This window comes from Symphalangus syndactylus, chromosome 8, assembly GCF_028878055.3.
Source record: "Symphalangus syndactylus isolate Jambi chromosome 8, NHGRI_mSymSyn1-v2.1_pri, whole genome shotgun sequence".
Lineage (NCBI taxonomy): Eukaryota > Metazoa > Chordata > Mammalia > Primates > Hylobatidae > Symphalangus > Symphalangus syndactylus.
This window is the reverse complement of record NC_072430.2, coordinates 67,823,616-67,849,424: the sequence shown is the minus strand read 5'-3', so window position 1 is coordinate 67,849,424 and position 25,809 is coordinate 67,823,616. Positions and strand designations below refer to the sequence as shown.

At 43.4% G+C, this 25,809-nt stretch overlaps 1 protein-coding gene and 1 pseudogene across 3 annotated transcripts; both read right to left on the bottom strand.

The window, feature by feature from the left end:
- Positions 1-487: 487 nt before the first annotated feature.
- Positions 488-25,764, bottom strand: RPS29 (ribosomal protein S29). 3 transcript variants are annotated; one of them, XM_055289491.2, is made up of 3 exons: positions 12,648-12,806; positions 12,313-12,412; positions 488-4,088 (listed from the first exon to the last, which is right to left on the bottom strand). In XM_055289491.2, the coding sequence occupies exons 1-3, from the start codon at positions 12,707-12,709 to the stop codon at positions 4,047-4,049; spliced, it is 204 nt and encodes a 67-aa protein (XP_055145466.1). In that variant the 5' UTR covers positions 12,710-12,806; the 3' UTR covers positions 488-4,046. The 3 variants fall into 3 exon arrangements, with proteins under 3 accessions (XP_055145466.1, XP_055145468.1, XP_055145467.1); XM_055289493.2 differs by lacking the exons at positions 488-4,088; positions 12,648-12,806 and adding exons at positions 9,872-9,975; positions 25,454-25,764; XM_055289492.1 differs by lacking the exon at positions 488-4,088 and adding an exon at positions 9,872-9,975.
- Positions 3,624-4,029, bottom strand: LOC129487938 (large ribosomal subunit protein eL32-like; annotated as a pseudogene).
- Positions 25,765-25,809: the final 45 nt, after the last annotated feature.

Here is a 25,809-nt window from a genome sequence, read left to right as displayed (position 1 = left end):
GTTGTCTGAATATGTCATCTGTGCTAGAGGCCCACACTTAGTCTTCATGAATGTTAATAAGAGTTAATTACCATCAAAGGAAGAACAGATGCACAAGTGTCATCATGAAATGGGATGTGTGGGTGTGTGAAAAGAAAATCCAGGGTGAACTAGACTCAGTCTATGAAATTCAACTAAACAGATTGCCAAGGGACAAGTTTCATTTCTTTTTATTTTAGCCTCTTATTGATTTGTCTGTGCTGCCAGGAATATTTATCACTCCGTCAACTTGTCCTTTAATATGTGATCTTGTTATTATTTAGGAAATGAAACGAAAACCTCCTTTGGCATTAAAATAATGAGATATTACTCCTTATGGGCAACTGTTAGGGGTTTTAGTAACCCACATATCTTTGGTTCCCTGGCTTATTGATTTTTCTAGCACTTGCTGTTAATGCTTGATGTTTGGCAATGGAGTCTCAGTCTACACGAGGGAGCTGTTTACACGGTCAGCATAATTATTATTGGGTTGTACAATGTACATGAAGCTACTGGTACTTACACTCTTACAATGTTATTATTAAACTAAACCATTTTTTGTATTTCATTGCTGTTACAGTTAAGGTCATAAATACACCTATGGTGATCCCATTCGAACCTAGATTATATACAGTAAGAAGTTACGAAGTGAGCTCCCGAATATGGACCTGTCCTAAAATGTGTTCAGAGAGATCAGTGGGATCCTGCATTACTGGTGGCAGAACCACTGTAAGATACAAGCAGGAAAAAGGCGTGATTTTTCTCTTAACACCAGTCTCTTTCTCTCTCTGCGTCTCCAGATACTTCACTCTCCTGCCTTTTTTCCAGAGCTTAGTAACTCTAGCCATAGTATCTATCAATGGAAATGCACTCCCTTTCCTATTTGTCAGTGATGTTATGTAAGTATTTCAAGGTTATGTGAATTAATCAAGGTTTTACAATAAACCTTTAGTGGCAGCCTGCTGGGTCTGGTGAGCTGACTCGGAACAAAGCACTGGTAAGAAGGAGTCATCCACGAAGAAATTGGAAGGCCTGAGCAAAGAACAGAAATCGAGGAAGATGACCAGATGGAATATGTCCAAAGTGAAGCCAAGGTTGGTCATTTAGGCTTAGAGCACAGCTTCCTGAAATGTGTCCTTTGGACTCTTGGAACAGGGTCCTCTTGAGGTCCACACCAGCCACTTCTAGAGCCAGAGACTTTGAATCCTTGCCCCAGGATCAGTGGTTCTCAAACTATACAGGCAGTCAGAGATCTCTTTCTCTTTCTTTTTTTTTTTTTTTTTTTTTGAGACGGAGTCTCGCTCTGTCGCCCAGGCTGGAGTGCAGCAGCCTGATCTCCACTCACTGCAAGCTCCACCTCCCGGGTTCATGCCATTCTCCTGCCTCAGCCTCCCGAGTAGCTGGGATTACAGGCACCCACCACCATGCCTGGATAATTTTTTTGTATTTTTAGTAAAGATGGGGTTTCACTGTGTTTGCTGGTCTTGAACTCCTGACCTCAGGTGATCCATCCCCTTCAGCCTCCCAAACTGCTAGGATTACAGGCATAAGCCACTGTGCCTGACATCAGGGATCTCTTTCTAAGGGGCCTAATAGGAGCAATGAAGTGGGTGAGTGACAGAAGGAAGGGGAAGGCATTATGGTTCTACAGGCCTTCAATATTTCTGTCCCATAAACAAATAATGGGAATCCACCATTTGTTTATAGCAGTCAGAAGGTCCAGTCTGGAATCTGCTCAAAGAATTTTCACCAAAGGAAGCCAGTTCTGGCTTCTCTAAATTATTTTCTGGCTGAGCACAGTGGCTCACCCCTGTGATCCCAACACTTTGGGAGGCCAGGGAGGGAGGATTGCATGAGCCCAGGAGTTCCAGATCAGCCTGTGAAACATGGTGAGACTTCCATCTCCACGAAAAATTTTATAAAAATTAGCTGGGCATTGTGGTGCACACTTATGGTCCTAGCTACTTGGGGTCTGAGGTAGGAGGATTACTTGAGCCCAGGAGGTTGAGGTTGCAATAAGCCATGTTTGTGCCACTGAACTCCAGTCTGGGTGACAGAGCAAGGCCATGTCCAAAAAAATAAAAATAAATTCTAATTTAGCAAATGACTTTATGTTCAAGACATTAAATGATAATTACCTCATCCAGATTAAGCTTGTGACTTTCTGCCTCTATTCTTTTAAAATTCTAAAAGATAGAAGATACCTGGAACTAGCACACATAATCTAGGCTTATTTTTGGACCCTGTATAGCCTTGATTCCTACACACACATATACTCAGTCTATCTACAAACTGAGATAGTTTTATGAGATAGATCTTTTATGTTCTACATTAACCTTCCAGCTAATAGTGCAGTCATTTTTTTTTTAAGTGGTACAAACATGACTTGGGCTCAAGTTATCCTCTCATCTCAGCCTCCTGAGAAACTGAGACTACAGACATGCACCACCATGCCTGGCTAATTGTTTTTGGGCTTTTTTGTTTGTTTAATTTTGGTAGATAGGGGATCTCCTGATGTTGCCCAGGCTGGTCTGGAACTCCTGGCATCAAATGATCCTCCTGCCTCAGCCTCCCGAAAGGCTAGGATTACAGGCATGAGCCACTGTGCCTGGCCTCTTTTTTTCAATTTTTGTCGATATCGAGGAAATTAAAACACTTTATTATACGCTTCTTAATCATACCACTAGAAGTGCTTTTTCTCTGCCTACCTAAAAACCCAAATCCCTAATACACCAATTACCATTAAAGATAGTTTTTAAGAACGATGTCCTAGCAGAGGTTATGCAAGCAGGCTGCTTTAAAACTGTTGAAGGCCAGGCGCAGAGGCTCATGCCTTGATTATGGTTTGTGGGCTCTGTGTCCCCACCCAAATTTCATCTTGAATTGTACTCCCATAATCCCCACATGTTGTGACAGGGACCTGGTGGGAGATAACTGAATCATGAGAGCAGTTTCCCCCATACTTTCTCGTGGTAGTGAATAAGTATCACGAGAACTGATGGTTTTATAAGGGATTTCTGCTTTCATGTCTTCCTCATTTCTCACTTGCCGCTGCCATCTAAGAAGTGCCTTTTGCCTTCCACCATAATTGTGAGGCATCCCCAGCCACATGGAACTGTGAGTCCAATAAACCTATTTTTCTTGCCAGTCTTGGGTATGTCTTTATCAGCAGTGTGAAAATGAACTAATGCATGCCTGTGATCCCAGCACTTTGGGAAGCTGAGGTGGAAGGATCCCTTGAGGTCAGGAGTTCGAGACCAGCCTGGCCAACAGGATGAAACCCCATCTCCACAAAAATACAAAAATTAGCCAGGTGTGGTAGTGGGCACCTGTAATCCCAGCCACTTGGGAGGCTGAGACAGGAGAATCACTTGAACCTGGAAGGTGGAGGTTGCAGTGAGCTGAGCTTGCATCACTGCACTCCAGTCAGAGCAAGACTTCATCTCAAAAACAATACATAAAGAAAATTTTAACAAATAAAACTGTTGGGGGCATTAGCCACACGAACAACTGTCCAAAAGCCAGGGTCTCTGGTTTTTGTTGTTTTGGTTTTTACAGTTTTATTGGTTTTATTTAAACCCCAATAAAACAAACACATTCACTGTCTATTCACTTTCTGCACTGTGCAGGCTGGCATTGGCATTGGTGACTCTGATGACCACCTGGGCTGCTCTTTCCAAGATGGCTTTGCAGTTCTTGGAGGAAACATCGTGAATGATCTCAACACAGTAAGATTTGTTGCACACCAGCAGTACTTCCAGCTCCTTAACATTGTGGACCAGGAACTTCCAGAAGCCACTGGGCAGTATGTGCTTTGTCTTTTTGTTTCTCCCATAACCAATGTTGGGCATAGATCTGGCCCTCGAACCTTCTATGAACCCTGTTGTCAATACCTCTGTGTTTCCACCAGTTACACTTAATTTTGACATATCAGTCTGACTGGTGCCCAGTGAACTTCTTGGTGCTCTTTTTGATGATCTTGGGCTTCACGAGCGGTCTCAGGATGGCCATGATGGAGGAGATGGGTGTCACCTCCATAGGCAGTGCCAAGGAAGACAGCTCAGGTCTTTCTGTAATGGTAAAAGAGGACCCATAAAAAGTGAAAAAGCAATGATGCCCAACTAAATTCAATAAATTTGTACTGCACGCCTGCCCTGTGAAACATGTTATGTCACTATCAGGATCTAGATTGAGTGGAATTAATTCAGAGAACAACAAAGATCACTCTAAATCATGTCTTAGAGAAACAGTTGAAATAATCAGAGATGGTTATACTGGAAATAAGAAGATTCTAGGAAAACATGAGAGCCTTCATGCCTAAATATTTAGCCCTTTTTTTCTTCAGAGATTAGACTTGTTTTGTACAGGACAACACAGAATTAATATCAATGAGTATCAGTCAAAATTAGTAGAATGAAATCATAGCAACCTAAGAAAAAACTTACTATCAAAGCAATCTAAAAATAGAATGAGCTGTTTTAGGAGGAGCAGAAGGCTCACTGGCAATATTGGTACCAGGGACATTATATACTGCAGTCTCTGGATACTCAGTCTCTAAGTGAGTTTTAATCAGACACTGCTACAAATCAAATCATAAATCACATTACCCAAAGTCAAATGCTGCTAACATAATGATATGTTTCCTTCTGATTTTTTTCCCTGTGTACTTGTTTTTTAATGAAATAAAATTTTAGCACATATACAATTTTTCACTTTTTATAAAAAATTATTTCTTTCAGCAATTTTGTAGACTACCAATATTTACCAAAGCTTTCACTTTTTTTTTTTTTTTTTTTTTGAGACAGGGTCTCACTCTGTCTCCCAGGCTGGAGTGCAGTGGCATGATCTCGATTCACTGCAACCTCCCTTTCCCAGGTTCAAGCGATTCTTGTGCCTCAGCCCCCCAAGTAGCTGGGATTACAGGCACACACCACCACACTCAACTAATTTTTGTATTTTTAACAGAGACGGGGTTTCACCATGTTGACCAGGCTGGTCTCAAACTCCTGGCCTTGTGATCCACCTGCCTCAGCCTCCTAAAGTGCTGGGATTACAGGCGTGAGCCACCATGCCCAGCCAGCTTTCACTTTTTGTTGAACATTTACAGTTTAGTGGTAAGAGCAGTTTTCAAGACACACTACCTAGTTGAATCTCTCTTACTAGCTATACAATCTTGGGAAAGTTACTTATTCATGGTGCCTCAGTCACCTCATTTGTAAAATGGGGACAGTACCTCAGGGAGTTGTATTAAAGGAGATTCCATAGCCAAAATGTTTGTGTCCCCCATAAAATCCACATAATGAAACCCTAGCCTGTGGGTTCTAGGAGGTGGGGCATTTTAGAAAGAGATTAGGTCATGAGAGGCCAACCCTCATGGTATTAGTTCCCTTATAAAATCAGCCCAAGAAAGCTCATTTGCCCTATCCACCATGTAAGGACACAATGAGAAGGCACCATTTATGAATCAGGAAACAGCTCTCATCAGACATGAAATCTACCAGCACCTTGATCTCAGACTTTCTAGCCTCCAGAACTGTAAGAAATAAATGTCTGTTATTTAAGCCACTCAGTCTACTGGATTTTGTTACAGTGGCCCAAAGACACTAAGACAGAATCCAAACATAAGAATATATCCTCTGCCAGAGTGGTGGCTCACACATGTAGTCCCAGCATTTTGGGAGACCAAGGCAAGAGGATTACTTGAGGCCAGGAGTATAAGACCAACCTGGGCAACATTGCAAGACCCTGTCTCTACAATAAATTTTGAAAAAGAAAGAATAGATCCTTTATGTTCCAATGGTTGTTTGGGCCTCTCCTATAGCACCTACCATCTTTTGCCATCAACACTTATTGAGCTTTTACTAGGTAATTTAGTTCAATTCCCCAACAAATGAGGACCTATTAATCTACAAGGCATCTTGCTATGTGCTTGGTATGCGTGTAAATATGAAAGGAAACATTTGCTCCTGCCCTCAAGCAACTAAGTGATCTTTGGGAATAAGAGATGCACAGTCCTTTAACCATACAGTAAGTGTGTTGTGGATATTAACAGCATAAGCACTGATGTCAGACAGACCCAGTTCCAGTCATTTTGTCTCTTTCTTTGGGAGACCTTGGGGAAATTACTTAATCTCTAAGCCTCAGTTTCCTTGGCTATGTAATGATGACAATATCTACTGAAATGTACTCTAAGACTTGAAAAAGGCAATGTGCATAAAGCACTTAGCATAATGTCTGGCACATAACAAATTTTAAAACAGAATCTTTATCAAGTAAGCATTATTCAACCCCTACTAGAGAAGCCAGACCACCTATCCACAGCAGCCTCCCCACTCACTACCACCATGTATATACACAGGGATAGGACTGGATAGGAAGTGTTTCCCTTCCATTACCTGAGGCACTGCACGTCTCTTACAGAATTTACACCAGGCCATCACACTAGATAGACCAGAGCCCAGCTCACCCAAGAGACTCTCACTACCAAATCAAACACATCTCACACCCTTGTTGACCTAACTCACCACTACATGTGTAAGCTTCTCTCATCATCTCCCAAACTTTTTTACATTTGCTTAGCTGACACAGCTTCTCATCCACTCTATCTGCAATACCAGCTCATCCCATTACCAATAAATCTTTTCTACATCCTCGACCTCATCTCCCAATATTCTTCACATCTCCTTACCCAGACTGAAAACTAGCTCTTTCCTAGACACTTCCCCAACACCAACTTTATCATCACATACACCTGGGGTTCAGGGTTAGGAGCATAGGTGGATTTACTGTGAAGCTTATGAAACTTAAGCTCCAGTATCCCTAACTTCTACAAGCTCCTTCTAAGGGAAGTATACTAGGAATGTGTTCAATCACGTTTTCAAAAAATTGGCGGCCAGGAGCGATGGCTCATGCCTGTAATCCTAGCACTTTGGGAGGCTGAAGCGGGTGGATCACCTGAGGTCAGGAGTTCGAAAGCAGCCTGGCCAACATGGTGAAAACCTGCCTCTACTAAAAATACAAAAAATCAGCCAGGCATGGTGGCAGACCTGTACAGGCACACCTGTAATCCCAGCTACCTGGCGGGCTGAGGCAGGAGAATCGCTTGAACCCGGGAGGCAGAGGTTGCAGTGAGCTGAAATCATGCCACTGCACTCCAGCCTGGGCGACAGAGGAAGACTCCGTCTCAAAAGGAAAAAAAAAAAAAAAAGGCTGGGCGCGGTGGCTCATGCCTATAATCCAAGCACTTTGGGAGGCCGAGGTAGGCAGATCACCTGAGGTCCGGAGTTCAAGAACAGCCATTGACCAGCATGGAGAAACCCCATCTCTACTAAAAATGCAAAATGAGCCGGGCATGGTGGCGCATGCCTGTAATCCCAGCTACTCAGGAGGCTGAAGCAGGAGAATTGCTTGAACCTGGGAGGCGGAGGTTGCAGTGAGCCAAGATCACGCCACTGCACTCCAGCCTGGGCAACGAGAGCAAAACTCCATCTCAAAAAAGAAAAGAAAAAAAAATTGGCAAAGATAATTTATCTGCAACCAGTTAAGATGCTCTTTCCATTCCAGCTTCCCTTCTGTCACAATTCCCCTCCTCTCAGATTAAACTGGGGTTACCAATTCTGTCTTAATCAAAGGCACACAATACAGTTGATCACTCACCTCTCTGCTTAAAACAGATCCTACTTGGATGTCTAAGACACGTCTCAAAGTCAACATGTCCAAACTGAACTTTCTATTCTTCCCAAACCTGGGAAGGCCTATCTCACCAGCAATTCTATCCTTCCAGTTGCTCAGGCCAAAATCCTTGGAGTCATTCTTAGACTGGGTCTCATTCTGTTGCCCAGAGTGCAGTGGCACAAGCCTCCCAAGTAGCTAGGCATGCACAACCACACCCAGCTAATTTTCTCTTTTAAATTTTTGCTATTCTCCCGCCTAGGCCTCTCCAAGTGCTGGGATTACAGGAGTGAGTCACTATGCCCAGCCCCTAGGAGTCATTATCTACTCCTATCTCCCATATCGGTTCCTTCAACAAACCATGTCTCCCACAGTAAGGCTGGTTGTAGCGGTGCTCACCTGTAATCCCAACACTTTGAGAGGCCAAGGCGGGCTGATCACTTGAACCCAGGAGTTCAAGACCAGCCTGGACAACAAACCCCGTCTCTACTAAAAACACAAAATATTATCTTGGCATGGAGGTGTACACCATGTCCCAGCTACTCAGAAGGCTGAAGTGGAAGGATAGCTTGAGCCCAGGAGGTTGAGGCTGCAGTGCGCCACTGCACTCCAGCTTGGGTGATAGAGAAAGACCCTGCCTCAAAAAAAAAAAAAGACTTAGTGACTATCTCAACCACTCCCATCTGTCCTAATGCAAGCCAAAATCACTTGCCTAGACTATTGCAATAGCTTTATTTCTACCTCTGCCTCAGTGAAATGTTTTGCTCTTAAGAACTTAGTTCATTGCTGGGCACAGTAGTGCACACCTGTTGTCCCAGCTACTTGGGAGGCTGCAGGAAGATCAGTTGATCCCAAGAGTTCAGATTAACCTGGACAGCATAGTAATACCCCACCTCAACAAAATAAGTTTCCAAATGGATGCTCATCTCACAATATCTAACTATAACCTACAGGGCTACTACAGACCCTGGCCAGCTTTCTCACTCTTCAGCCACAACTTTGCTATTTCTCTGATTCCATCCAGAATTCTCTTCCCCACAGAATCTATGCTGTAACCTCTATTAAGTCCATAAGCGAAATTTAAGTATGGCTTTCTTCTCTGACCTCAACATCTAGCACATATACCTCTTTTAACCTGCTTTTCTCCAAATAATGCACATTATGTATTGCTGCTCTATCAGCATATAAATTCAATTGAGAACTTTTCATTCACTACAGAATTCTGTGTCTGGCATACAGGAACTCAAGTATTTGTACAATTGTTATCCACAAGTGGTATAACACTATTCCAAACTTGGATAACATAGCGGCTCTTGTTCAAATGTACACCAACTCAGGAGGCACAGGGTATACCCTAACAGGGCATTTCTAATAGGCTTCCAGATGACAACGTGTCAAATCCCAAGAATTTTCACCTACCTTCATTTATTCCATCTCATGTCAGCCACCTGCATTACCAATGTTAAAGCAACCACACACTACACCTACACTTCACCTTTTACTGAGTCCAACTTGCACAACCCCTCCAAGTGCTCCCAACTGCTTTTCTCCACAAATACGCACATGCACACATTGACAGATGAGAGACCCTTTATCTATTCAAAAGTGTGTGAACATATATGTATATAAATTCCTTAAAACATTTTTTTCTTTAAAGAGACAAGGTCTCAGTATGTTGCCCAGGGTGGTCTCCTGGGCTCAAGCAATCCTGCCACTCCAACCTCCCAAAGGGCTGGGATTACAGGCCTGAACCTGCCTGGTTTTGTAAAGTATAAAAATAAAACTGGCATTTACCAGTTTACTGGCTGGTATGATTTTATGTTAAATTCAGGGAAAATAAGCCATTGAGACAAGTTTTTATTGAGAAGGTAATAAAATTTAAGTTTTTAAAAGATTTCTTGCCAGGCGTGGTGGCTCATGCCTGTAATCCCAGAGCGAGCAGATCACGAAGTCAAGAGATCGAGACCATCCTGGTCAACATGGTGAAACTCCCATCTCTACTAAAAATAGAAGAATTAGCTGGGCGTGGAGGCTGAGGCAGGAGGCTTGAACCCAGGTTGCAGTGAGCCGAGATCACGCCACTGCACTCCTGCCTGGTGACAGAGCGAGACTCAGTCTCAAAAAAAAAAATTTTTTTCTATGAACAATTAACTATTCCAGTCACATTAAAACACTCACAAACTGAAGGGTTTTTTCAAATGTTTATTTTATGTACAAAGAACTATCATGGTTTTTCATTGAGTAGATGCCTTGGATAATCCTTTGAAGGAAGATCGTTTAGTCCAACTGAAAAAAAAAAGCAGACAATGATTTATTTCAAAACGCTTTAAATCTCTACTTGATTCTCACAAAAAAAATGGCTCAGTGTATAATGTTATAGAATTACAGAACTGGACCTTTGACCTATCCAAACCACACCAGGTTCTATGTAGTTTAAATATTTACTGAATGCCTACTCCAGAATCAACCCTGTTTTAGAATGATTTTTAGTAACGCTATCCCGCTTCTTCAAAGTCATGTTTCCCAAAACACTAGTAAATGATCTTTACCAAATGCACAGGATAGTTGTTCAGTAGGCAACTATAATTACAGTATTTTTTTTTTTTTTTTTTTGAGACAATCTCGCTGTCTCCCGGACTGGAGTGCAATAGAGCCATCTCCACTCATTGCAACCTCAGCCTCCTGGGTTCAAGCGATTCTCCCATCTCAGCCTCCTGAGTAGCTGAGACCACAGGCGAGGGTCACCATACAAGGCTAATTTTTGTAGAAACAGGTTTTCGCCATGCTGGCAAGGCTTGTCACGGAAACCCCGGGCTCAAGAGATCTGCCCACCTTGTCGGCCTCCCAAAGTGCTGGGATTTCAGGTGTGAGGCACCTCACCTAGCTCAGTTTATCTAGGACACAGAGCTAGGGCGTGGGCCAAAGTCCATTTTCTTACGTATGATATACTACCTCTCGAATTAGGCGAACCTCCTCATTTTAACAAGAAGCATATACTGATGAAGTGTTTGCTCAAGGCTGCCAAGCCTGAGTTTAAAGGTACTTTCTCTGTCCCTGCTGCACTGCAGAATTCATATTAACAATTTACAACATCGCTTCTCGGCCTTTTGGCTAAGATCAAGTGTAGTAACAATTTACAACAGACAGGGCGCCGTGGCTCACACCTGTAATCCCAGCACTCTGAGGGATCAAGGCAGGCCCATCTCCTGAGGTCAGGAGCTCAAGACCAGCTTGGTCAACATGGTGAAATCCCATCTCCACAAAAAAATAAAAATAGGCCGGGCGTGGTGGCAGATGCCTGTAATCCCAGCTACTCGGGAGGCTGAAGCAGGAGAATCGCTTGAATCCGGGAGGGGGAGGTTGCAGTGAGCTGAGATCAGGCCACTGCACTCCAGCCTGGGAAACAGAGGGAGACCCAATTTCAAAGAAAAAAAAAATTAACATCATTATAGGACAGTACTATCCAATACAAAATAATTAAGAATCAGAAAGCTGGTGATTTTTATCTCAAAGAGCCAATAATAAATTCGTTTTCACCTTAAAAAAAAAAAACCAAACTACTATTTAAAAGATTTTTAGAAGCCAAAAGTTTCATATAGTCAAAAGTTTCACATAAACATTAGCTTGACTAAGATGATCAAGAGATAGAAGCACTAAATGCAGACCCTTGTTTGCTGAATCTTAACAATGTCTTTCTGGCCCCAAACTTTTAAGTTCATTCCAGTATATGATGCTATCAAACATTTTGGGTTGGCCGGGTGCGGTGGCCCATGCCTGTAATCCCAGCACTTTGGGGGGCCGAAGCGGGCGGATCACGAGGTCAGCAGTTCGAGACCAGCCTGACCAACATGGTAAAACCCCGTCTCTACTAAAAATAAAAAAAATTAGCCAGGCATGGTGGCGGGCGCCTGTAATCCCAGCTATTCATGAGGCTGAGACAAGAGAATCGCTTGAAACGGGGAGGCGGAGGTTGCACTGGGCCGAGATCACGCCATTGCACTCCAGGTTCGGTGAGTGAGACTCCGTCTCAAAAAAGAAAAAAAGAAAAAAAAAAACACTTGCGGTCAGTGGTTAATACATAGATTTGGTTAGAAAATATCTAGGTACAGCCGCGCGTGGTGGCAAGAGCCTTTAGTCCCAGCTACTCGGGACGCCAAGGCAACAGGATCGCCTGAGACCAGGAGTTCGAGGCTGCAGTGAGCCCTAACAACGCCACTGCACTTCAACCTGGGCGACAGAGGGAGACCCTGTCTCTAAAAAACAAAAAGAGAATAGGTACTTATAAGATTGATAAGTGAAATAAATGTAAAACAATTTTAGTGGCTTCTGTAAAGTGAATTTCACTCAACACAATACATGGCACCTAAAACTGGCTAAGCTATCTAGGTAAAAAAGGGAGTAGGAAAGACTAAGTCCTTCACCTTCTCCATTCTGTTAATCTGACTGCCCAAACCATCAACACTGTCACCAGCTACCAACTAAAGAAAAGAGGAAAAGCTCTTGGTCGAATGCTCAGAATTACCACCCCAGGGAAGATCTGTCCGGTTGTCTTTCGCGGAAAAATAAAGAACCCCCACAACCTTCTCTGCCCAAACAACATGGAGTACGCCTGCAGACGCCTACCTTAATGAAACCAATATCCTTCGCGTACTGACGGAAACACTGGCGGCACATATTGAGGCCGTATTTCCGGATCAGACCGTGCCGGTTTGAACAGACGCGACTGTAAGAAAAGAGACAGCGGTTTTGCAGGTCACAGAAATTACAAGACTCCGCACTCACACGGCTACTACCCGCATCCCGGGACTCCCAGGCCCCACTACAGGCCTGTAATGGCGGCACCAGCGACTCCCAGTTGGCGTGCCCCCTAGTGCCGCCCGTAGCCCCCTCTACTTGAGATTCTAAGCAGCCTACCGCTCCAGGGCAACGCTTCCCCAAAATCACAAACTATGTCTCACCAAGAGCGAGAACCCTGGCCGAATTTACGCGGGTGGCTCCAGTACAGCTGCTGATGACCCATCTTGCTCTCAGCAGCGCAACGAGGTAAAAGGAAGAAGTTGGCCCACGCATGCGCTCTTCAAATTTTTGAGACAGTTTACCCAGAATGCAGTGCTGAAAGGAAACGCGTGCGCAGTGTGGTCAGGTTGTTTCGCTGGGTGAGTAAAATGAAATCTTAGAGGCGTTGAGGGCTGGCCTAGTTGATGACGTCACCATACCACAGCTTCTAGTGCTATTCTGCGCCGGTATCCGACCGCCGGGCGCGGTGGCGCGTGCCTGTAGTCCCAGCTGCTCGGGAGGCTGAGGCTGGAGGATCGCTTGAGTCCAGGAGTTCTGGGCTGTAGTGCGCTATGCCGATCGGGTGTCCGCACTAAGTTCGGCATCAATATGGTGACCTCCCGGGAGCGGGGGACCACCAGGTTGCCTAAGGAGGGGTGAACCGGCCCAGGTCGGAAACGGAGCAGGTCAAAACTCCCGTGCTGATCAGTAGTGGGATCGCGCCTGTGAATAGCCACTGCACTCCAGCCTGGGCAACATAGCGAGACCCCGTCTCTTTTGAACAATAAATACGTTAATTTTGGACTCTCAAGAAATGAATATCCTCATAATCTCTTTTATTGATTAAACCTTTTACTTTCTTTTAATTAAAACGTTACGCTTGGGAAAGGAGTTTTTCCTCAACTCACTAGTGACACCTACTGGAATAAATTTACAAAACAACTTAAAATCAGCTGTAATGATCACGAGTCAACAGTAGGGTTTGCTTTTATTCTGTTAAACAGAGTACGTTTTCAAACTTATTTTTTTGACACACTCCTCCAAGAAATATACCTACACCATTCCAGAAAAAAATGAGATTCTTTGGCATTTAGTGTATTTGATTCTTAAATGTAATTGGCTGAATGTAAAGTAATAAACAAGTAATGTGCAGTGTATGTTGCTTTGACCAGATAATTTGGTGACAAAACAACTAATGAAAAGCAAATGCAAAAATGCAAAAACCCAATGTTAATAAACGAATTTCTGCTGAAAGATGCCTACATTCCATATGGTCATTTATAAAGCCTCCAGATAAAACTGCTCTGAAATCAAAGCTTTAACTAGATTTATAAAATGTAGCACAGGGTGCAACAATTCAAGAAACTTTTACATATAAACTTTTATAAATTGAAATACAACACTTCTTAAGGTATGTTATGTCAGGGTTCTAGTGGGGTCCCCCTACCCAATCATTAAGTTAGGCATTGTATTACATGATTAAGGAAGGAGGGGAGTCAGAGATTTGTAAACTAGATATAACTTGTTTCTTGCCCTCAAAATTTTCTAATCTAATCTGTTGAAAACAAGATTATCTCCAAGACTTCAACGTACAACATTTGTGCATCAACAACCCATATACAGCTAAGGAAAATATTCTGTATTCAATGATGGGTGTGTTCATGAAGTATGAAAGGAGCCAAGAAGAGAAATTAATTCCAGTTTGAGGTACATTTGATAGACCTTTGAGGCAGACCTTGAAGAATGGGATTTCTACAGGCAGTATTTGACAGAAGGGAATGCCTGGTGAAAGGAAGCGCTTGAGCCAAGGTAAGGTGAACAACTTTGTGTAACTAGAATAGAAGATGCACAAAAGGCCTAGTGATAGGAATGAAAAGGTATTTTATTTTAAAGCCTCATTGGGCAAGATCCAATGTCAAGCTTTTACAACTTTCCTATTAATTTATATCAGTCACTAATGTGTGGTTTCCAAAAGCTATTTGCCTCTCAAAAGCTAATCTAACATTTGTCCACACTTTCTTAGGCCTCTTGTAGTTGGTCTCCATAATATTTAAAACATTACAGTGGTTCTGAAATCAATTCCATAAATATTTTTAGTACTCTGATATATAATCCTTTGGGCCTAAAGAAGTGAATTCATTTAGGAGAAAAAAAGACAAATGAGAAGCAATTAGTTTCACTTGAACAATCTTAATCTGAATACTTAAGTAATTCTTTGTTTTTTTTTGTTTGTTTGTTTGTTTGTTTGGAGACGGAGTCTTGCTCTGTCGCCCAGGCTGGAGTGCAGTGGCACAATGTCGGCTCACTGCAAGCTCCGCCTCCCGGGTTCAAGCCATTCTCCTGCTCAGCCTCCCGAGTAGCTGGGACTACAGGCGCCCACCACCACGCCCGGCTAATTTTTTGTATTTTTAGTAGAGATGGGGTTTCACTGTGTTAGCCAGGATTGTCTCGATCTCCTGACTTCGTGATCCGCCCGCCTCGGCCTCCCAAAGTGCTGGGATTACAGGCGTGAGCCACCGCGCCCAGCCTTGAATACTTAAGTAATTCTTAATGCTTATTCTAGTCTATACATTATTCTCTTTGATAGAGATATTGCAAAAGTGCAGCTAAGAAGTCGTACTTCCTTTCAGTTTTAAGATAATGTGACACCGTCTATCCCAAACAATGAAATTATCCATTTCTTTTTCAATAAACTGAGAACACAGCTTTAAAAGTTCATTTTAACTCAGTGTTTATCAAGAGCTTTTATGTTTTTGTTTTTGTTTTTCCTTTTTTTTTGAGACGGAGTCTCGCTCTGTCGCCCAGGCTGGAGTGCAGTGGCACCATCTTGGCTCACTGCAACCTCCACCTCCTGGGTTCAAGGGATTCTCCTGCCTCAGCCTCCCGAGTTGCTGAAATTACCGGCACGTGCCACCACACCTGGCTAATTTTTTACATTTTTGGTAAAGATAGGGTTTCACCATGTTGGCTAGGCTCGTCTTGAAGTCCTGACCTCAAGTAATCCACCCGCCTCAGCCTCCCGAACTGCTGGGATTACAGGAGTGAGCCACCACGCCCGGCCTAAGAGCTTTTATCTTAATCCTGTAGTCTTCTTACAGTTTCTTAGTTCTTTTTTTTTTTTTTTTTTTGAAACGGAGTCTCGCTCTGTCACCCAGGCTGGAGTGCAGTGGCGCGATCTGGGCTCACTGCAAGCTCCGCCTCCCGGGTTCACGCCATTCTCCTGCCTCAGCCTCCTGAGTAGCTGGGACTACAGGCGCCCGCCACCATGCCCGGCTAATTTCTTTTTGTATTTTTAGTAGAGACGGGGTTTCGCCGTGTTAGCCAGGATGGTCTCGTTCTCCTGACCTCGTGATCCGCCCGCCTCGACCTCCCAAAGTGCTGGGATTACAGGCGTGAGCCATCTTAGTTCTCTTCTATACATGGGTTTGAAATGCTTCTTCTTTTAGAACACATTTTCCTTTAATAGGATATTTATTGGGTTTGGGTTCTTTGTTTTTTTAAAAATGTACAATGAAGTGCAAAGAAAAAGAAAAAAAAAGTGCCATAATGTCCTTGCCCAGATAACCCTACTAATATTTTTCTTTTGAAAAACTAAAAGTCATATACATGTAAGATTGAAGCATTCTAACACTACAGAGTATAGATCTTATTTTTAAGTACATTGGAATAATATGCATGTTAGGACACTATTATTCAAGATGTCTTTAATTTTCTTTCTCAAATTATTCCTATAATCTTCTGTGATCATCCATCCAGAATTTAATCATTTAAAAACCTTCATCTTAGGCATATACACTGCTGATGGGAATGTAAATTACTTCAGCACTGTGGAAAGCAGTTTGGTGATTTCTTAAAGAATTTAAAACAGAGCTGTCATTTGACCAGCAATCCCATTACTGGATATATATACCCAAAAGAATATAAAGCATTCTACAATAAAGACAAATGCATGTGTATGTTCATCGCAGCACTATTCACAATAGCAAACACACTGAATCAACCTAAATAGCAATTTTTTAAGCAACAGTAGACTGGATAAAGAAAATGTACATATACACTATGGAATGCTACACAGCCACAGAAAAGAACAAGATCATGTCCTGTGCAACAGCATAGATGGAGCTGGAGGCCATTATCCTAAACAAACTGACACAGGAACAGAAAACCAAACACCACGTTCTCACTTATAAGTGAGAGCTAAACATTGAATACACATGGACCCAAAGAAAGTAATGGACAGCAGGGCCTACTTGAGGGTAGAGGGTGGGAGGAGGGTGAGGATTCGAAAAGTACCTGTTAGGTACTAAGCTTATTACCTGGGTGATGAAATAATAACCCCTGTGACACATAATTTATCTATAGAACCAACCTGTACATGTTTCCTTGAAACTAAAAGTTTTTTAAAAAACACCTGGCTGGGCATGGTGGCTCACGCCTGTAATCCCAGCACTTTGGGAGGCCGAGGCAGGCAGATCACAAGGTCAGGAGTTCGAGACCAGCCTGGCCAATATGGTGAAACCCGGTCTCCACTAAAAATACAAAAATTAGCCAGGCATGGTGGTGGGCGCCTGTAGTCCCAGCTACTCTGGAGGCTGAGGCAGAAGAATCTCTTAAACCCAGGAGGCGGAGGTTGCAGTGAGCTGAGATTGCGCCACTGCACTCTGGCCTGGGCAACAGAGTGAGATTCCATTTCAAAAAAAAAACAAAAAACCCTGCATCGCTCTTGAGTTACTTTCAGTTTCAGAACCTTTGGGAATAGAATTATACTTTTCCTCTAAACTTTACAAAACCTATTTTACCATAGACAGAGTCTAAAATACATGTTTTGCATGTTTGGTTATTACAATATGCACACTTCAGTATCATGCCCCGGTTTTTTCCAGTTGGTTAGAATTAGTTCTTTTTCGTTTTTTTTTCTTTTTGAGATGCAGTCTCACTCCGTCACCCAGGCTGGAGTGCAGTAGGGCCATCCCAGCTCACTGCAACCTCCACCTCCCAGGCTTAGGCGATTCTCCTGCCTCAGTCTCCTGGGTAGCTGAGATCACAGGCGTGCGCCACCACTCCCCGCTAATTTTTGTGTTTTTAGTAAAGACGGGGTTTTGCCATGTTGGCCAGGCTGGTCTTGAACTTCTGGCATCTAGTGGTCTTCCCCCTTGGCTTCCCAAAGTGCTAGGATTACAGGCATCAGCCACCGCACGCAACCAGGATTAGATCTTCATTAATAATAATTAACCCTTCAAAAAAGCCCAATTGTTCAATAGTGTTATGTGTTTGTCCTTATCTATTTTAGCAAATATTAATATTTTAATTAACTGTACATATTATATTTTAAAGTAAAACATACATACTTCAGGAAAGGGGACTCAGAAAAAGGAAAAAAATACATACATACATGCATACGTTAAATATATTGTTAAAAGTCTTTCTCCAACCCTAGACCCCTATTTTATCAGTCTCCCTGTCCAAACCAACAAGTTAGCAGTTTTTAGAGGTTCTTTGTTTGTTTGTTTTGACAGAGTCTCACTCTGTTGCCCAGGCTGGAGGGCAATGGCACAATGCAATCTCAATCTCAGCTCAGGGCAACCTCCGCCTCCTGGCTCAAGCGATTCTGCTGCCTCAGCCTCTCAAGTAGCTGGGATTACAGGTGCATGTCACCACACCCGGCTAATATTTGTATTTTTAGTAGACATGGGGTTTCACCATGTTGGCCAGGCTGGTCTCGAACTCCTTACCTCAGGTTACCCACCCGCCTCAGCCTCCCAAAGTGCTGGGATTACAGGGATGAGCCACCATGCCTGGCCCAATTTGATTTTTTTTTTTTTTTTTTTTGAGATGGAGTCTTGCTCTGTCAGCCAGAATGGAGTGCAGTGGCGTGATCTCGGCTCACTGCAACCTCTGCCTCCTGGGTTCAAAGGATTCTCCTACCTCAGCCTCCCGAGTAGCTGGGATTACAGGCGCCTGCCACCATGGCCGGCTAATTTTTTGTATTTTTAGTAGAGACGAGGTTTCACCGTGTTAGCCAGGATGGTCTCGATATCCTGACCTCATGATCCGCCTGCTTCGGCCTCCCAAAGTGCTAGGATTGCAGGCATGAGCCACCATGCCTGGCCCCAGTTTGATTTTTTAAAGTCCACTTAGCAAGATTCAATTTGATTTTTTGATGAGACAGAGCATATTTTCCTATGTTTATAAGCCAGACGTATATCTTTATCTGGGAACTTTTTTGAGTCCAATTTTTTAATCCATTAGTAAGCTAGTTTATATATTTATAAATACTTATGTATAAGGAAATACACCTTTGACCTTCATATAAGATGCAAAGTTATTTTCTTTGCCACCATACCAGATTCTTATTTATTTTTTAAATTTGTTTATAGTATATTTCGCCATGCAAAAAGTTTTTATATTTTTTTAGACTAGTCAAGTGAAGCAGTGGGAGTGGAGAAGGAACAAATAAATCTGTAACTGGTTGTAATTAATTAGTTGTAAACTCCACTGCACTCGGACCAGCACCACGCAAAAAGTTTTTTTTTTTTTTTTTTTTTGAGACGGAGTCTGGCTCTGTCACCCAGGCTGGAGTGCAGTGGCGCAATCTCGGCTCACTGCAAGCTCCACCTCCCGGGTTCACGCCATTCTCCTGCCTCAGCCTCCCGAGTAGCTGGGACTACAGGCGCCCGCCAACACGCCCTGCTAATTTTTTTTTTGTATTTTTAGTAGAGACGGGGTTTCACCGTGTTAGCCAGGATGGTCTCGATCTCCTGACCTCGTGATCCGCCCGCCTCGGCCTCCCAAAGTGCTGGGATTACAGGCTTGAGCCACCGCGCCCGGCAAAAGTTTTAAAGTCTATTTTTTTTTTTTTTTTTTGAGATGGAGTTTCACTCTTGTTGCCCAGGCTGAAGTGCAGTGGCGCAATCTTGCCTCACCTCAACCTCCGTCTCCCGGGTTCAAGCAATTCTCTTGCCTCAGCCTCCCCAGTAGCTGGGATTACAGGCATGCGCCACCACCCCTGGCTAATTTTGTATTTTTAGTAGAGACGGGGTTTCTCCATGTTGGTCAGGCTGGTCTTGAACTCCTGCCAGCCAAAAGTCTACGTATTAAAATTAACTTGCCAGGTGCGGTGGCTCATGCCTGTAATCCCAGCACTTTGGGAGGCCGAGACACGCGGGTCACCTGAGGTCGGGAGTTCGAGACCAGCCTGACCAACATGGAGAAACCACATTTCTACTAAAAATACAAAATTAGCCCAGCGTGGTGGCGCATGCCTGTAATCCCAGCTACTCGGGAGTCTAAGGCAGGAGAATCGCTTGAACCCAGGAGGTGGAGGTTGCAGTGAGCCGAGATTGCGCCACTGCACTCCAGCCTGGGCAACAAGAGCAAAACTGCATCTCAAAAAAAATAAAAATAAAATTAACTTGTCACACTACTGCCTTTAGGTTTTGCATCAAAATTCTTTAAAGGTTACATGTGTTTTCCTGTGATATTTTTTAAGATTTTATTTTAAATCTTGAAACCACCTAAAATTTATGTCACTGTTCCCCAGGAATGAGGGAGAAATTCAGCTTTTTTCCCCTCCCAAATGGCTACTTATCCCAACACAAGCCGTATTAATTGCATGTAAGGCTGCTGTATTCTAGCACAATGCATGCTTTCAAAAATATTTGCTAAATGAATAAATGAAAAGCCGTATTTGTTTATTCTTTCTACAAATATGCATTGAGTACCGACTGCATGTAACCACTATGCTAAGCTTTGCATATAACAGTAGTGACTCGGAAGCCAGGAAGCATATCATCTAGCGGTGAAGATAAGCATTAAAGAAGTAATTATATAGCAATATTTTGAACAGGATAAAATTCCTCTTACGGTCAACACTCAAATGTTTTGGATAAAATGACATTTTGGTCGGGCACGGTGGCTCACGCCTATAATCCCACCACTTTGGGAGGCTGAGGTAGGTGGATCACCTGAGGTTAGGAGTTTGAGACCAGCCTGACTAACATGGTGAAACTCCATCTCTACTAAAAATACAAAAATTAGCCAGGCGTAGTGTAATCCCAGCTACTCGGGAGGCTGAGGCAGGAGAATTGCTTGAACCTGGGAAGTGGAGGTTGCAATGAGCTGAAATCGTGCCATTGCACTCCAGCCTGGGCAACAGAGCAAGACTCTGTCTCAAAAAAAAAAAAAAAAAAAAAAAAAAAAGACACTTTAAAATGCAGAGGTGAGCTTACAAGAAAGGGGTATACTGGGGGCAGGTGCTAAGTGGGAATTGAAAAACCAGAGGCTGTCCTGGGGCAATTTGTCCTGCTAAGTAATATTAAATATAACCTGGATTCCAAAGGGAGCAAGAGACAAGCCTTTGAGCAACTGTATTTAATCAAATTGTGATGAGTAGAAATCCATGAAGGTTTTTGGGAGAAATTAAATACAGCATCTGAGATTTGAGTTCTAGTCCTGCTTATTCTAACATTGACTATCTATGAGGTCATGGTCAAATAGTGTACCTTTACTCTTAATTTCATTCCCTCTTGTGCAAAATGAGAGAATTGAAGTAAAGTATCTGTAAACGACATTTCAGCTCTAAAACTTGAGGATTCTATGATAGGATATCCGTCTACAAATTTAATTTTGCTGCAGTATGGATGGTGGATTATTACAACAGCATCCTAACTGATCCATCTGCTTTCAGGCTTGCTCTACCTCCAAAATCATCTTTTTATTGACCACAAGAACCTTTCCTGATCAGGTCTAAATTTTATCCTGCTTAAAATTTTTCAAAGGTTTTCCAGAACTTTCAGAGCCTGGGGGACAGGGTGTGAACCTGTCTCAAAAAAAAAAAAAAAAAAATCCTAAGTGTTAAATGAATGAATAAATGTATTGAAGCAAGAAGACCTGGTAAATTTAGCAAGAGCTCTGTAGCAAAGTAATGCAGCTCTGAATTGATATGGCAGTGCTAAGAATGGAAAGGTGGTCATTCATTAGTAAATAATCGTGGAAACACAATCTGTAAGACATAATCAAAGAGTGTCACTGAAGAAAGGCAGCACTTAGAGGAGTGAAAGTTGCAGATACCAGGATGAAATCACTTTTGTCAGAACCAAACAAAATAGGGCCAGAAAGGCAGAAAGGAAGGGGCTCATGTTTGTATGTCTGAGATAAGAACTGTTTCTGAAGACTTTCTAAAAACTCGGCAAGAGATCACTTCACATCCTTCACACATGTCCTCCTTTGCACAGTTGGCAGGTTTCAGACATATACATATATTTCTATGACAAGGCTTATCATTCTTTAGGACTGCAGTAATTTAGATAAGAAGCTCTCAAAAGAACACTTGCCCAGTAACAGCATCTCCACCAATGAACTGATGACAGCTCTGGCTCTGAGCCTCTGGAACCAATGAACTGTTCATTGAACAGAACTCTTGCCTCTGTTTCCAAGCAGCTTTATTTGAACTTGCCCTTTTTGCCAATAAAAGCTTCCTTTTACCCTTCCCTCACTGGACGTACTTTTAGCTTGCCATTTCATGCGTCCTGAATTCTAATATTCTCTTCCCATTTCTGAATAAATTCAACATATTTAGAGATACTTTTCTCCGCTTTTTTTCCTTTTTTGAGATTGAAAGAGGTCTGATTTTTAGGTGCATATTTTTTAACTATTTAGCTGTAGTGAGTCTTAGATGATATTTACCACTAAAAAATAAACTAACTCCAACATCTGGATCAAATGTGCTAGGGCAAGCAAGTCTACATTGTCCATAGATTGTGACCTCCTTCTTTAAGAATCTGACGTGGGTGGGGCATGGTGGCTCATACCTGTGATCCGAGCACTTTGGGAGGCTGAGGCAGGAGGACAGCTTGAGGCCAGGTGTTCAAGACCAGACTAGGCAACATAGCAAGAACCCCCATCTCTAGCAAAAAGTAAAAAAACAAACAAAAAAACCACACACATCTGGCCATGGTCGCATGCACCTGTAGTCTCAGCTACTTGGGAGGCTGGGGCAGGAGGATGGCTTGAGCCTAGGAGTTTGAGGCTGCAGTGAGCTATGAATATTGCCACTGCACTCCAGCCTGGGTGAAACCCTCTCTCCAAAACTAAGCTAAACTAAAAAAACAATTCTGATGTGACTGTGATTTTACTAGCTCAAATATAGTGAGCTACAAAGCGAGCAAAGTTCACTATGACTACAAATGAAAAGTTAAAGAAATCCATTGTCAGCAGGGTGCAGTGGCTCACACCTGTAATCCCAGCACTTTGGGAGGCCGAGGCGGGTAGATCACCAGAGGTCGGGAGTTCGAGACCAGCCTGACCAATATGGTGAAACCCCGTCTGTACTGAAAATACAATAATTAACTGGGTGTGATGACGGGCACCTGTAGTCCCAGCTACTCGGGAAGCTGAGGCAGGAGCATCGCTTGAGCCAGGGAGGCTGAGGTTGCAGTGAGCCGAGATCATGCCACTGCACTCCAGCCTGGGCAACAGAGTGGAAGAAAGGAAGGAAGGAAGGAAGGAAGGAAGGAAGGAAGGAAGGAAGGAAGGGAGGGAGGGAGGGAGGGAGGGAGGGAGGGAGGAAGGAAGGAAAGAAGGAAGGAGGGAGGGAGGGAGGGAGGGACGGAGGGACGGAAGGAAGGGAGGGAGGGAGGGAAAGGAGGGAGGGAGGGAGGGAACCATTATCTGTTGAATGCCTAGTATATGCCAGAAAGCCAGGGAAATAAATGAAAAGTGCTTGCAAAAAGGAAGGTCAAGATGCTAAGGAAGGTGTAGCGGAAACTGAACTGGGATTTGATCATATTAATTAATATGAACAAAAAGAGAGAAAAGAATGTAGTTTGTAGGCCAGGTAGAAGACAAACTAATTTTATAGAAAACAAATCTAAATGTTATATCTTTTATTTCTCTTGTCAAAGACTTGTAGCCCAATTATTTTTAACTCCTTATGTATTTCCATTTTCAGTCTGTCTACAAGGAAAACTAACTCGAGGTAATTAAGGATAGAGATCAAAGGGCAGATTTTATTTGTATGGTGGTAAAGTTCAAAAGGCTCTTTGCTTCACAAGCGATCCACTAAGACCAAAAACTTTAGGTGCACTCTAGAGTGTCAGATCCAAGTATTTAAACCATTAAATTTGCGTGGACAAAGGGGAGGATGTGGAAAGGGAAATGAGATATCAAAAACTGATAGATGTTTAAAAAAGAGGTAGTTTGGAAACTACCTTTTTTGAGACTGACAATTAGGAAGATACGTTTTTGGCAGTATATACCACTGTTTCATTCTAAAATCACCGTTGAACTGTTATGTAACTTTCATCTATTTAATTACTGAATCCATGCTTCAACAACCCAAGCCTAAGTAACACCAAATAAAGGATTGAGATTGAGGCTTTTTTTTTTTTTTTTTGAGACAAGGTCTCGCTCTGTTGCCCAGGCTGGAGGGCAGTTCTTCGCTCACTGCAACCTCTGCCTCCCAGGCTCAAGCTGGGACTACAGGCACGTGCCACTCCGCCCAACTAAATTTTTTTTCTCTGTTTTTTTTTTGAGAGTCTCGCTCTGTCGCCCAGCCTGGAGTGCAGTGGCACTATCTCGGCTTACTGCAACCTCCGTCTCCTGGGTTCAAGCGATTCTCCTGCGTCAGCTTCCCGAGTAGCTGGGACTACAGGCACGCGCCACCACGCCGTCTAATTTTTGCGTTTTTAGTAGAGACGGGGTTTCACCATACTGGCCAGGCTGGTCTCCAACTCCCGACCTCAGGCGATTCTCCCACCTCGGCCTCCCAAAGTGCTAGGATTACAGGCGTGAGCCACCGCGCCCGGCCTAGTTAATTTTTTAATTTAAATTTTTTGTGGAGACGAGGTCTCACGATTGCCCAAGCTAATCTCGAACTCCTGGGCTAAGCGATCCTCCTGCCTCGGGCCTCCCAAATTGTTGGGTTTACAGGCGTGAGCCACCGCACCTGGCGGAACATTTCTACTCTAATGAAAATTATAACAGTTTTTATAGTTTTCCTAGCTCCCAACTGTACTTACAAGTTCAGAGTCCATTTAATATACTTGTAATAATTTAGGCTGGTGTTTTATTATCTTTTCTACATTATTACCCTCTCAAAGAACAAAAGCAGGTAACTCCTATAAAGTCTAATAGTCTGAAAATTGTAGTGTCCGTTTTCTCTTTAGCCATAAAGTTTTGCTTAAATGCTGAGTAGCGTTTTAATGCTCTACTAGATGTACATGTAAGAATACTAAATGGAGGGAAACTAATTTTTTTTTTTTTTGAGACGGGGTCACTCAGGCTGAAGTGCTAGTGCGCGATTACGGCTCACCGCAGCCTCTCGACCTCCCCAGGCTCAAGTGATCCTCCCACCTCAGCCTTCCCAGTAGCTGGGACTACAGACACGCGCCACCACGCCCGGCTAATTTTTTTGTATTTTTCGTAGAGACTGGGTTTTGCCATGTTGCCCAAACTGGTCTTGAACTCCTGGGCTCAAGCGACCTGCCTGCCTCAGCCCCCCAAAGTGCTGGGATTACAGGCGTGAGCCACCGCGCCCGGCCATAATTTTATCTTAATCACTATTTTTCAGGAACTGTTACGTTTTAAAGAATGAGGAATTAACCGACAACACTTCAGGTTCAACATGTAAATAGGGACGCTCATTTGAGAATAAATCACACTTTGTCACAGTTGTATTGAAAAATCGGCATTTCTGAACGTCATTTTACCATTACGGAAGTATAACTCAGACACAATAAAATGTTTAATATACGGCTAGGATTAGGTTAAGGTGAGAGGCGCCTAGAGCACAAATTTTAAGGAGGCAAGACTACGACCCCGACAGTGAGCGCCTCCTTAACATTTGCTCCCAAGGCGCTTCCCACTCCCCAGCCGGGCCCCGTCCTAGTTCAATCAATCAAGAAAATCAAGAGTACGAAGGCCTTGTGCGGTCTGGACGTCTTTCCACGTCTTAGGTGCAGTTAAGCCAGTCACACTCCATCCACCCTACCCGCCATGGAAAATTATTTGTTCAGCAGGAATTGCCAAGTCAAATACAGCCATATAAAGCCCCCCTCCGACGTGCCAGGTATGCCTCCGGAGAGCAGCCACCAAAACCACCAGCAGCCCGTCCGCGCCGGGAAATGCGCCCTCGCTGGCTTACGGGGCCACTCAGACAGTTCTAAGTGCCTTTCCCTGTAACGCAGAGGCACACCTGCCTTCCCTCGGGAAACAGTGGCCCGACGTGCGCCGGCAACGCGTAAAGCGTCAACAGCTGAAACCCTTGGAATCTTCCCCAAACAGAAACAACCACCGCTGCCAGCTGCGCGCTCGGGGGAAAAGACGTTGCGCCCCTGCCGATTGCCG

Bases quoted from the DNA above. Each gene is read 5' to 3' on its own strand.
- RPS29 (XM_055289491.2), bottom strand. From the start codon at position 12,709: ATGGGTCATCAGCAGCTGTACTGGAGCCACCCGCGTAAATTCGGCCAG. The intron at 12,413-12,647 runs GTGAGACATAGT...CTTTTCTTACAG, and splicing joins GGCCAGGGTTCTCGCTCTTG to TCGCGTCTGTTCAAACCGGC. The intron at 4,089-12,312 runs GTAGGCGTCTGC...TTACCATTACAG, and splicing joins AGGATATTGGTTTCATTAAG to AAAGACCTGAGCTGTCTTCC.